General features: G+C 49.2%; 5 protein-coding genes and 1 non-coding gene across 6 annotated transcripts; 1 reads left to right on the top strand and 5 right to left on the bottom strand.

The window, feature by feature from the left end:
* Window positions 1-307: 307 nt before the first annotated feature.
* SCP_0701740 (hypothetical protein) lies at window positions 308-2,471 on the bottom strand (the record flags this gene model as incomplete). The annotated part of the gene is made up of 10 exons (XM_027760101.1): window positions 308-449; window positions 503-914; window positions 975-1,437; window positions 1,492-1,594; window positions 1,659-1,804; window positions 1,862-1,914; window positions 1,972-2,051; window positions 2,104-2,189; window positions 2,243-2,311; window positions 2,361-2,471. 10 exons carry the CDS (start codon window positions 2,469-2,471, stop codon window positions 308-310), a joined length of 1,665 nt encoding a protein of 554 aa, XP_027615902.1.
* A 688-nt stretch (window positions 2,472-3,159) lies between these two features.
* Window positions 3,160-6,515, bottom strand: SCP_0701730 (hypothetical protein; the record flags this gene model as incomplete). Its single annotated transcript, XM_027760100.1, has 10 exons — window positions 3,160-3,247; window positions 3,306-4,216; window positions 4,272-4,424; window positions 4,480-5,409; window positions 5,463-5,570; window positions 5,625-5,721; window positions 5,775-5,863; window positions 5,917-6,243; window positions 6,294-6,398; window positions 6,450-6,515. The coding sequence occupies 10 exons, from the start codon at window positions 6,513-6,515 to the stop codon at window positions 3,160-3,162; spliced, it is 2,874 nt and encodes a 957-aa protein (XP_027615901.1).
* A 207-nt stretch (window positions 6,516-6,722) lies between these two features.
* On the top strand, window positions 6,723-6,812 carry SCP_t0701720. Its single transcript is given in 2 exon segments — window positions 6,723-6,758; window positions 6,777-6,812. It is a non-coding gene; the product is annotated as a tRNA-Thr (tRNA).
* Window positions 6,813-7,585: 773 nt separating this feature from the next.
* SCP_0701710 (hypothetical protein) lies at window positions 7,586-7,903 on the bottom strand (the record flags this gene model as incomplete). Its single annotated transcript, XM_027760099.1, has 1 exon — window positions 7,586-7,903. The coding sequence occupies one exon, from the start codon at window positions 7,901-7,903 to the stop codon at window positions 7,586-7,588; it is 318 nt and encodes a 105-aa protein (XP_027615900.1).
* Window positions 7,904-10,254: 2,351 nt separating this feature from the next.
* SCP_0701700 (hypothetical protein) lies at window positions 10,255-11,604 on the bottom strand (the record flags this gene model as incomplete). Its single annotated transcript, XM_027760098.1, has 1 exon — window positions 10,255-11,604. The coding sequence occupies one exon, from the start codon at window positions 11,602-11,604 to the stop codon at window positions 10,255-10,257; it is 1,350 nt and encodes a 449-aa protein (XP_027615899.1).
* A 156-nt stretch (window positions 11,605-11,760) lies between these two features.
* Window positions 11,761-12,663, bottom strand: SCP_0701690 (hypothetical protein; the record flags this gene model as incomplete). Its single annotated transcript, XM_027760097.1, has 1 exon — window positions 11,761-12,663. One exon carries the CDS (start codon window positions 12,661-12,663, stop codon window positions 11,761-11,763), a length of 903 nt encoding a protein of 300 aa, XP_027615898.1.
* Between the last annotated feature and the right edge of the window lie 90 nt (window positions 12,664-12,753).

Raw genomic sequence — 12,753 nt, 5'->3', positions numbered from 1 at the left:
AAATTATAGATACCCTCCAGCTTGGTTATGCGCCGTAAAGCCTGTGCATGTGCACTACGATGACAAGATATCAAGAAACCTTCCACGGTTGTACTTATCACTCATTGCATTTGTCGACATGAGTAATGAAGGTTCGTGACGGTTCGTAGAAGGACGAAATTACCGTCCTGAGGACAGGCTATACACGTGGCAAATGCGAGAAGAACCGGGCAATATGAATACTGCAGCACGAGGGGAGATAGAATGTCATGGGGTGAGCGACCCTCCGTGCTAGAAAGTCGGATGAACACCGACGCGCCTTGGTGCTTCACACAACGTAGACTTCGGTTCCTGGCGTCCAGATGGCCTTGGGAGTATACTTCAAGGTCTTATCTTCCATGCGCTCCTTCACCGTAACATGGAACAGGGGAATCTTCTCGTAAATCTTACGACCACGACCCAGGTTGATGCTGGAGTTTGACTGCGATCAGTGTTGAAGACGGCGTAAGCGATGATGGCTTACCTCCAGGTGCTGTGCCATTTATGTGCAGCATCTTGCCACGCACAATTCAGGGGAACGATCTCGAGCAGCCACCATAACGGCTGTGATACGAGCTCGTCATGGAGGGGCTGCAGTGCATCAACTTTGTCCATCGCAGCGAGATCCGGCGGTTGGCTCATCGGTTCATCTGAGCTACCGGATGGGCTCTGAGCCTGATCAGGGGAAGCCGTGCTTCCGCCGCCTTCGCCCGTAGTAGGGGGGCATGAAGGGTTGGCGACAGTGAAGATAGCTTCTGGGATGTTCGCAGACGCAAGTGCTTCGCTGTCGAATGCAATACCGCACTGCGCCAACACGACCTCGCGCACCATCCATCGGAGCGTAATGTCTGAAAGGCTCGACTTCACCGAATCCGAGACAGCGCTCCCTCCAACATCTGCTCCATGACTCGGTCAGCTCCTTTCCAAGGGGTCAGTAATTCAGGCAGAAGACGAACCAGAGTGGCAGCCAGCGAACCAAACTTCGAGCACATCGGTATTGACAATTGCATTGTTTGTGCTGCTGTCTGGAGAGTCCATCACGATGATTTCATCAACTGCGTCACCTTGGCTCTCGACCACGACAGTCATGAGATTTGCTAACCCAACAGCCTCATCGGTCTCTTTCCCCTTGGTCTTCTGTTTTTGTCGGCCACGTGAAAGCCAGGAAGTCAATTTCTTTACTGCCTCGTCAGTCTTGTCAGATTTCTCCTTCACCTTCACCTCGACAGCCCTCGCCTTCGCCTTGGCAGACTTCTCCTGGGTTGCTGACCTGCCAAATTCCCAGATCTTGAATTTGGGAAACCGCTCTTTGGTTTTGGCATCACTAACGCCGTCACCGGTTCCTTTCCGCGTGGAGGCGGCAGTGCCATCTGCTGATGGATTGCGATGATACAAATTGGGTTTGAAGCGAGCGCGGTGCTAAATTTAGACTTGAAATTAGATGGGTTCCGCGTTCTCGTGAAAGATAAGAACCTCGTCCAGGGATAAGGCCTGACGAAATGTCTTCACTGTCGTGTTGGCAGTGACAAATGGGAGCGTTCGGCCTACTATGAGGCCGACGCTCGCAATTGTTTCCCTGACGTGTGCATCAGTACCACTGATCCAATGACAACCGACAACGTTGCCAGAAAGGGACACACCAGACCCCGACAAATTCGATGTGCACAGTTCTACAGAAGGTTTCTTTAAAGCCAGCCGCGAGCTCAAGGCTGGTGGAATCGGTCTTCTTGTATAATTTGTATGCAAATGGAATTTGTTCCATGTTCTCTCGAGGAAGAAGACCAATCTAAAAGTCGCCACACTTGAGAATTAACAAAGCTACATGCACAGGAGTGGTGACTACCTTGTGAAGCATTCCAGCAAGTGCCCTGGCTGTGTATGCTCCACGAGAAAAACCTGCGGGGAGCCAAGGTGAACCAAGAAGTAAAGGCAAGAATTGGTCAGCAACGCTACCAAAAATACAAATTTTATCTCCCGGTCGATATGTCTGCATGAGAAATTCATAGCCTTCCCGAACATGAGCATCCAGATAACTTTGAGACGTTTAGGGTCTGTGCACAGGATAATACTCCTACGTAAACCCACCAAGCGAAAGCTTCGTCCAGTATTTTGGCGGCCCACTGGAAGAGAGGGGACACCATCCCAGGGTTGATGTATGTTCCAACGCCAGGCTGGAAACCATATGATAAGAGCGCTACGACTACGATATATGGAACTTTCTTACCTGGTAATAGCATAATTGTTCGGAATCGTCCTTCTTCAACAGACCGTACAGCTTGACCACATTTGTGTTCTGAGCAGAATCAGTAAGATGTGAACATGCAAATGACCGCTCCTCGTACATAGCCATCATACTGGTCTGCCGTTCCGTCAAAGCATAGAATGAGAGTTCGGGGTTTATATGCGTCGTCACTACCGGTGGTTTGGTCGGGGTTGGACGCCGTGACCGCCATGCTACCTGTATCAATGTCTCTGAGGAGCGGTGCTGATTCCGCGTAAGTCAAGAGACTTATATGGGCAATCGCAGAGGTACAGTCGTCTAGGTCCAAGTGAGAGAACAAGCTTGAGCAGGGGTTTCGGTCAGACAGCTCGTGAGATCTGGGAATGCAAACGTGCTATACCTGAGCGAACGTGACGTTGTGCTTGCTTCGACTTCTCAGGCGGGGGATCGAACATAAGAGGAAGGACTGAGAGTCAAAAGCTACGTGATGTATATAAGAGGGGATCCGAGACACCCATAGCAAGTACAATTACCCGTGCATCCTCGGGTTATCGTGTCTCTTCCCTGTGAGGTGGCGATCTGCAGCATTTCTTTCTGTCAATCGAATGTTAGTCAGGATAATCGAGCTTGATCGACAACGGGGCAATCCAATGAAGGAGGGCCTTGTCTCGTCGTTTGAAGGCTGATCAGATCTTCGCGCGATCTTTCCTCTCACCCAGCAATCTTGCGCACAGATTTCAGCCGATTCCGTGCTTCGCCACATGTACGTTAATTTACGGCCTGAATATATATATACTCTTAATGTCGGCCTCCACAGAGTAGGATGACAAACATGGGTGCATGACAGATTCAGCGACAGTGATACAAGGACAGGGCGCTTGCCGGTGCCACAACCTCTGCCGCGACATCACCCAATGCGTTCACTTAGGAAACAACCCCACGAAGCTATCGAAAGCTGCCATCCGTTCGGCGAGCCTTTTGTCTCGCAGCGCGTCCCTGAATGTCAATCTTTCGCAGAGATGATCAGTGTTCACAGACACGACATGAAGGGAAGACCGGGTCTCACCTCAGATCGTCCCCTAAACTGCTCGAAAGCTGAACTCTGTCACCGCCAGGATCGACTTCCAAGGATGCGCCATCATGGAACATGATCTGATATAGCTCTGCGTTGCCAATTTCACGCTTGATACACCACCCTATGGTGGGAAGGAATCGGGTCTGTACTCCTGTGCCTCCGGCTGTCAATGACGTCTTCGCTCTATTGCCTGAGCTACCATGGGCAGAAACTTGAACAGAGAGCGCGTCAGAAGGGGGTTGCGTCTCGCTCGAGTAGCTAGACATTGCATAGGAGAATTTGGGTGGACGCTGAGGAAGAGACAATGATGGCTGGACCGATTTCGCGGAGAGCAGTCGTTCGTCATGTTCCGTACAGGTAGATGACGGCGCAATTACGTCCACACTCGACTGCGATTTGGGGCTTGCGTTGCCTTCAAGCCTGTTGAGCACTTCTTCAAGACGCTGCCGTCCGTTGTTTGACTGCTTCGCACTAGGCCGAGGGAGGGTATCGTCCATACTTGGCGAAAACTGTAACTGCACATGAGGCAGAGCGCTGCCGTCCACTTGGAGAGCTTCGACTGTTTCACAGACACGCAAGAAGGCGGCCAGATGTCCCAGCCCCATTCTTTCGATTGGATCCAAAACCGCCCAGTCCTCTTCTGCGATGTCGAAGCTGCGTGATGCTGTCGTTAAGACTTTTCGCACCCATTCTTCCGTCCCCGTTTTGCTCACCCGAGGACTGCAACGGGCAATCTCGAGAGAGCGCTTTGTCCGTCGGAGCCGAATGCGCATCTGTGCACCTTCTTCTTTTTGCACGCTCTTCTGGCAATGCGCTTCGAGAGGTGAGAACAACAATTCTATGTCGCCCAGAGGTTCGTTCGCCATGAGAGTGCACTTATTTTCCGGATTGTGTAAAGCAAGCTGACATCAAGTCACTTATTTAAACTCGACGAAGGAAGATCCCGGTAGGTCGTACCTTGGGTATACGTTGTTTCAGCTGATTGACAACATGGCCCGCATCGTCATAAAGTTTCCAGTATCTCGTGGGTAAATCTTGAAGTGTATAAGTTGCAATAGGCTCGGCCAAGCAACACGGCGTGCTGAGATGCGGAGCACTGTAGATGTCAATCTGAAGCGCGAAGCTATATGAGCAGACCGGCGTTGTGTCGATGCATGCGGCGTACCGTTTTGCCGTCCGAGCTGATTACTAGGACTTCGTCGCCTTTCCTACCTTTTCTCCGCTCGCCTTCGCGCAAGTCCACTAGAAGGGATAGTGAAGGTAGGACGACAAGTTGCCCATGAGCAATCTTGTGTGTCTGAGGAGCCAGGTAGGAGGTGGTAAAGACACTCGGTCGAGCACTCCCAAAGGGAACGGCAGAAGCTGGCTGAGAGAAGGGACGCGAGTGATGTGAGCCTAACCCTGGCTGAGGAAGGCATCCAGTAAGTTTATCCCCGGAGACCGCAGGGGGGCCAGAAGTAACGGGAGTGAATCTTTTGTCAGAATCCGCAGCATTAGAGAAGTACTTCCTCGGTCGTTGTTTTACGACATTATCACCGTTGAGTTCTTTAGGTAAAGACAAAAGGAGATGTTGAATCGGTACTCGGTCCTGGCCCGGTTCAGATGAATAGTCATCCCTCAGAGTACCGATGGTCTTCATGGATGGCAAAGACTCCAAGTCAGCAGTCAAGGCAGGTGTCGTGGGAACAGACTGGATCCTCGAGAAGACTGCAGGGACGCCAAAGTCTGATGTCGACACCCGCCCAGGTTGCGGCGCGGAGAGCACCCGCCTAGTAAGATCATGGCCGGGTGGTTGCAAAAGCTCATTGCTCAAGAGATCTCGTGAATTGCGATTGGTAATACTTGCCATGGGATTCCTTGGCTTGTTCAAGACCGGTCCTGTCAGCGGATGTTCCTTCTGAGACATCGGCACCTTGGACAGTGTGTCTGGGTATCTTCCGGGTCTTGGTTTGAAAGGTGGAGGGATATTTTCGATGTGTATCGCTGGTTGTTTCTCGGAATGAAAGGATGAGAGGGAAAGAGGCACTACAGGCAGTGAAGGATGAAAGAATGAGTGTAGTAAAATTTGTTGCAGAGGGATCCGATCGGCTGGGTTCTGATGACCAGGCAGGCTCAGTTTTCCCGCGAGATCAGTAGAAGATTACTCACAAGTCGAAGTAGAGAAGAAATTAGGTCTTTGGCTTCTGGCGATGTGCTCGCAGGTAACGTGTAACTTACGTGACAGATGTTCTGAAATATATTGTGTACGGAGGGCGCCTATTAGAAAAACAGAAATGAGAGCCGAACTATGTCAAACGACATCAAGCATACCTCGAATGCAGGAATACCTGTCATGCATGTCACCATGAGACAGCCTAGAGACCACACATCCACGCCAAAGGAGTAAGGTCTACGAGAGATAACCTCTCTGGGAGAGGATCAGTCAGTGGGCGATAACCACAGGGCATCGCCAACACTTACGGCGCAACATAGTTTGGAGAACCACAGAAGGTCGACGCGGTGCAATCAGCTGAAGGCAGTTGTGTCGCCAGACCAAGATCGGAGAGTTTCTGCAGATGATACAGATCAGGACCAGTAGATTCTCTGTTCGTGATCTACATACAATGCGAAAGTCTTCTGTAAGCAATATATTGCTGGCTTTGAGGTCCCGATGTAGAACACGCTCCTTTTTCAGATAGACGAGGGCGTCCACCAAACTCTTGACAACCCCTCTGAGTTCGCCCTCGGACAAAAACGAGGGTTGACGCGACTTGAGAAGGGAAGAAAGAGTTCCGCGAGAGCACAGTTCTAATACATGATAATGGCTGGACGGCGTGGAGAAAGTGGAGAGCAGGGACACAATACACGGATGATGGAGTGCTTGATGCAGGGCAGTCGAGGGCGCCAAGTGAGCTACCTCCGTTTCGCCATTATGGGATGCAAGTATAATCTGAGCAAGTGAGCATGCTAGAGTTGGAATACAAACGGGCGCCTGCCTACCTTCTTCAACGCGACCAGACGATTGCGTAGCCGGCCACGCTTGCACGTCGCACGATACACTACAGATGTCGAGCCACGGCCAATCTCCTCGTGTATCTCGTAATTCTGCGAGATTCAGTCAGAAAAGGCAAAGACTCAGCGAATAGCTCCGCGCACAAACAATCCGTCAGAGCAACTCTCGCTGCCGCTGGAGCTACTGCACGTCCGGACTTGCAAAGACATTATAGGAAAGGTTCACGAAAATCTTTTGGACAGTATGGATAAAGGAGCGGAAGGCTACAGAAAGAACTAATTAATGGAGGAGCTGTACAAGTTGTTCGAACGGTCTGCCAACCATTTTCGGAATACGTCGAGATCACGTTCACGTGGTCTTCTCCAGAGACATCCAGATATAAACTGGATTCTCTGCAGGCCCCCTTACCGGGTGTAGCCCGTTTAGCTCAGTGGTAGAGCGCGCCGCTCGTAATAAGCTTATGTAAGCTGACGGTGAGGTCGGTTGTTCAATCCAGCCAGCGGGCATAATTTTTTTGTCACTGGATTTTTTTTGCTAAAGCACCTTTGGTGGAAAGGAACACACTATTACACAGCACAACGCCAGAGATTTTGGACGTGGGAAAATGTCAGCGGTTCCCAGATTTTCCACGATTCTCCGTAGGTTATGACGATTGTGAAGCCTCCGAGTAATTCCTACATGCAGAACCTTAGAAAATATAGATTTTCTATCATCATGCTTTCCGAATATCGAGACTTAGACAAAATAAGACTCTTGTCAATTAGCGCCCACTGGCACAGTCACATTCTGAGTCGCGTCGCACCTTCTCGCGTCGCCACCACCTGACTATATGCGCTTCAATCGCCTATATTTCTCTGCGAAAAGGGCTACACAAGTATCTACCAAGTCTTCCCTGGGTGCTCGGGTCTCGGTCTAAAGGACAACACTCACTGATGTCTACAGCTGTTCGCATACAATGTCGCTGTGCTCGCGCTGTATCATACTTTGGATCGTGTCACTCGGATTCCTTGGGCATGTTGGTATGCTTACGGATGCGCACCTGAAGCTTTTATAACATATGTAAGCCCATGCCTTCGTTACTCAGAACTGCAGACAGTATGTGTTGACTTCTTCGCTGTAACGGGCATGTCTTTCACAGCGCCATTTCCACCGGCCTCTGCGGAATCATTATCCTCGTACGCCATTGCATTCATATCCCGCTGAACCGTTACTGAACGACCACGTGCACCGATCAGCTTTTCATCACGAAGAGCTTTTTGCAGTGCACGGAATTTCTTCTTCACGCTCTCCTCAGCATCAGATATGAGAAGATCTCGAATGGGCTTGGCCGCGCCAGGTACGAGTTCTGCGCCTGCAGCTCTGATGCCAAGTCTTGCAGTCCGCCAATGAGCCTGGCCTGTTTATCGAGCCGATCAATTGCGGTCTCGAGGCACTTTTCGTACGTCTCTGCAACTGTCTTGAAGCTCTCCATCTCCATCCTCAACAGCTCTTTTTCACCCTCCAGAACTTCGATGCGCATCTGGTGATCAGACACCTGCGCCACAAGCATCGCCGTCTTCTGTTTCTTTGCATTCTCAGTGCTGTTCATTTCCGCCATGGCAAGAAAGTGAGGTCCTAGTACCGTGAAGGTTGAAGGCGCATATGAGGCCGAGCAGTGGATGCAGATTCCGATGCTCGGGATGCAGTCTCTCTCTGCGCGCTTCTCGTTCATCAGCTGTACAATGCGAGCGTGCGCGGATATGTGATTATTTCATTAATCTATCCTAATACATCATTTCGGTGCATGCATTACTGCTTTTCATACTGCGGGAGACTGTTATATGGGCGGACAAGGGTAGGGATGGTAAGGAGGAGGCGAGGGAAGGCAGGGTGGCACCCAGTGCGGCCGGTGAGAATATGGTAAAATGTGAGCAGAAATGCTCAGTAGAATGATGGAACAATGCTGCAAAAATGTGTAATCGGAGGTAGATTCTCTGCACGGGGTATTTAAGGCACAATGTTGGGGAAATGTTCTAAAATCTGACATTTCTCTAACAATCTGTCGGTGTCAGAATCCGGAGCGTTGTGCTGTGTTAGTGACCTGAATATGCCATATATTTTGCTGCAGTTTGAACCCCCCTGACTGATTACTTCAAAACTATTCAGAGATACTTTAATCTATTGTGCTTAAATCTTGTAAAAGTTTGAGAATTAAATTTGGCCTACAGATCCTATGAAAATTGAGATTAGAGAATTATATTTGGCTAGTTGCTCACTCTGACATGTCTTCAAAATGTTTAACACTAGTTAGATAAATCTGAAAAAAATGTAATATTCTATATGCTACAGAAACATTCTCTGAGATGCCAAAGACAATTGGGCAAGATGACATGCTGGAACACTGGCTGGAGTTGCAGTTGAACAGTGGACACTCAGTACTGATACTTAAATGAGAGTGAACTTAATAAGCATGTATATGATGAGTAAGACAGGATAAGCTATGCTAATCTAGGTACAAAAAAGATAAGAGGAGAAGGCAGAAGCAGATAATAATTGAGATCTATCATGGAAGTATATGATGCCGAGGCATCAAAATAGGACAAATAACTGTAAATAAGATAAATAAGCAATAGGCTTACACTCTCTTAGCAACTGGAGAAGAAGCATAGGAGGGCTGAGATAAGTATGATCATAATAGTGAATGATGAAAAAAAGAAAAGAAAGTTAGATAAACCTTATTAATGAGATGGCCTGCAAATGAGTGCATCAAAACCTAGTGAGAAAATGCTACTGAGTGGTACTATCTCCACCCTGAGCCAGCTCTATACCCAACACTTCACAGTCTTTAATATTATGGTGCAATGTCATGCTTTGAGATGGTTCAAGTAGTGAAAAGGTAAGAGGAAAATTCTACTCTGATTATCTCTATTATACTAGGCTTGGTGGAAGTTATCATTCCTTGATCAGAGACTCCACTAAATTCATACAGATCATTAGTAAAAAGGGCACTTCAGGGTACCCTTCTGACCTAGCTCTTAGCTTCAATATAATCTATAGTATGTTATAGCTAAGAGCCTGTCAGGTGTCAGACAGACCATGGTACCAATAAATGTCCCAGAGCATTATATGGGATTACTCATGGCACAGCTAGGGCATAGGCTGGTCCAATGGCACAATTATCATATGGGATATCCTATAGTACTAGGATATTGATATTTATATCCCAGTATTACTGGTTGTCCCATGGTGCCAGGGGTATATAGAGATGTCCCACTATTAGTAAAAGATACATTTTTAGGCTATTGTACAGCGGTGGCCAAAAATAATGCCCCTCTGAACTTTGCTGCATTGTCCGAGTTCCTCTTTGTGTAACACTGACTCTCCTTCTATACTATTCATGAATAAGATACTCCTATACCTATAGATACTGTATGCCAAAAATCTAAGAATGGCTCGAGGTAAGTGAGCAATGAGTGAGGCAACATCAGGAGTGCCCAGAAGGGTGTGAGCTGGTCGATGACCGACAAGCACTCGGCAACAGAACAGAAACAACGTGTCTTCATTGTGGTCGTACAGAGAGATCTGGTAAGTACAAGCAGTAACTAGCATAATGTAACATACCTTCGTTGTGGTCGTACAGAGAGATCTGAAGACTCAACGAAGGCACGATGCGGTATGTCAACCAGGATCGGGAAAGTCCATGTAAACCCTACAGCGGGGTTACACTCCTCCCCACCGAAAAAAATTAACAACAGGTAAGTGAGAGAGAAACTAGTGGGGGGAGTCAAGTAGGTAATCGTCTAGTGCCTTGAGCTTGTTAACTTCGCGGCGAGGAAGCCAAACATCATGTTCGGGTCCGTATCCGCGGAACCTGATGAGGTACTGGAATCCGCACCTGCGGGGTCTGTGGTTGACGATGCGTTCAACTTCCCATTCTTCAGCTCCGTCTTCAGTGATGAGAGGACCGGGTTAACTGTGAGATCGGGATGGGAAGAGACTTGCGTCGTTCTCGTGCCAAGGTTTGAGAAGAGAGGAATGGAAGGTCGCGAAGATTTTCATGGAATCAGGGAGGTCGAGCGTATATGCAGAAAATTCAGGGTATGCATGTAAAACAGAGTACGGACCATCAAATCGAACCATAAATTTGGTGACACGGTGGTCACCGCATTGCATATAATCTCGCCGTCGATGGAAGGTCAATAGTAGGACTTTGTCGCCAACAGAGTAGATAATCTCGTTCCCTCGAGTACGATTAGCCAGTGCCGCCTGGTTCACCTTTGTGAGGAAGAGATTGTCCTTAGCTTCAAGCACGTTGGTCTCGATTTGCCGGATCAAGATGGATGCACGATCAGCCTCTGCGGAATTATCGTCCGCCAACGATGATTCGAAGAGTGGCGGAATGAGGCGAGGTGACCTGCCGATTTTGAGCTGGAAAGGCGAGAATCCCATGGATTCATTAACCATATTCATGATACAGAAATGAACGCATGGGAGTGCGCGGACCCATCCACGTTGATTGCATGAGACATGGTATCGCAGTGCTTGGATCACGGTCTTATTGGAGCATTCAGATGAACTGTCAGTCTGCGGGTGGTAAGCAGATGACATCTTCAGCTTGACGCCTGTGAGACGATGTAGTGCTTTCCAGAAAGAGGAGATGAACAACTTGTCACGGTCGGAGACAATGTTGAGGGGGAGACCATTTTCGCAGTACCAATGATCAAAGAATTGGGACGCGAACTCTTCGGCGGAGACATCAGTGCGAGTGGGGATCAGACGAATGTCAGAGTTAAGACAGTCAGTCACAGTTGCAAGACAGTTGAAACCATCGTCCTCAGGGAGGGGACCAATAAAGTCGATGACTATGCTGTCGCAGCGATTATGAGGAACAGGAAGAGGATGAAGCGGGCCTGGCGGACGCCGGGTGGAGGACTTGTTCCGCTGGCAGTCCTCGCAGGATGGGACGTACATCTGTTCAAGTTCCTTATGCATGTTCGGCCAGTAGTAGGCATCGCGAATGGCAGCATAGGACTTGTCAAAGCCAAAGTGTCCAAGCGCATCGTGCGCGAGCCAAAAAATCCCTTCCCGGATTTCTGGTGTGCGCAGAATTACGAGGCAGTCACCCATGTAGAGGAGTCCATTGTCCTCACGAATACCGAGTGATCCAACAGTCGCACACAGTTTGGTGCACCATTTATCCATGTCGTAGCTGATGCAGATGGCTTTGAGCCACGCGGGGCCAGAGGATACGGATAAGTGTGTTGCAGCAGTGGTGGAGGTGAGTACGGAATTGGGCATCGTGCAGAGGGACTTTGTCATGGTGTGCACGAGGTACACTGCTGAGCAAGTGAGCGGGTCAATTATCTTGGTATCTGGCAGGATACGGGACAAAATGTCAGCCGCGATGTTGTCCTCGCCCTTGATATACTTAATATCAAAGTCATATTGGGCGAGGAACTCTTGCCACCTGGCCTGTCATCTGGAGAGTTCCTTTTGGTGGAAGAAATTCTCCAGGGTGCGATGGTCAGTGTAGACAGTGAAAGGGACGCTGAGGAGATTGATGCACCACTTTCTGAGAGCATGGACGATAGCTAGGAGTTCCTTCTCATGGACGGGGTAGTTGAGTTCGGCACCTTTAAGGGTACAGGACTCAAAGGCCATGGGACATGCAGACTCCAGTGTCTCGCCATAGGAGAGAAGTGCACCGGTACGGAAGTCACTGGCATCACACGACACGAAGATACGGTTACTACCCATATTATCATGGTCGATGGTGGTGAGTACCTCGCGGCTGCAGACAAGCGATTTGATATCGTCGAAGGCAGACTGGTGAACATCGGTCCATGCAGGGAATGCGAGTTCTGCATCTTTCATAGTGAGCGCATTGAGCACATGGGTGTGGTCCGCAAGTTTAGGAAGGAATGGGGCGATGTAACGGACCGAGCCGAGGAATGCGCAGACCTGAGACGCATTGCGCAGTGTTGACCAATTGAGAATTTTGTCAACTTTCGCGGGATCAGCCTGAATGCCTTCAGCGGAGATGATGTGCCCGAGGAAGGAGAGTTTTGTCAAGAAGAGGGAAGTCTTCTTGTCAGAGCAATACAGCTGGTGGTCTTGCAGGGCCTGGAGGACTGTGCGAATGTTTCGCTGGTGTTCCTCAAAGGTTTGGGACCAGATGACTATGTCATCTAGGTAGACATGGCAGATCTTTCCTATCAGTGGGCAGAGTGCAGCAAACATCCGACACTGGTGGGTAGAGGGAGCATTGCGGCAACCCTGGGGCATGACGAGCCATTCGTAGAGGCCGAATGGTGTTGTGACAGCAGTGTATTTGACATCGTCAGGGTGTACGTGAGTCTGAAAGAATGAGTTCGTCATGTCCAACTTACCTCAGATTTTGCCTTTTGTGCAATCCACAAGTATATCACTGATGTGCAGAAGGGGATGCATGTCTGGGACGGTGTTGGA

The sequence above is a fragment of the Sparassis crispa genome (assembly GCF_003851025.1).
Source record: "Sparassis crispa DNA, contig_000006F, whole genome shotgun sequence".
In the NCBI taxonomy this organism is placed as follows: domain Eukaryota; kingdom Fungi; phylum Basidiomycota; class Agaricomycetes; order Polyporales; family Sparassidaceae; genus Sparassis; species Sparassis crispa.
Note: the sequence above shows the minus strand (reverse complement) of the source record. Positions and strands in the feature narration are given on the sequence as shown.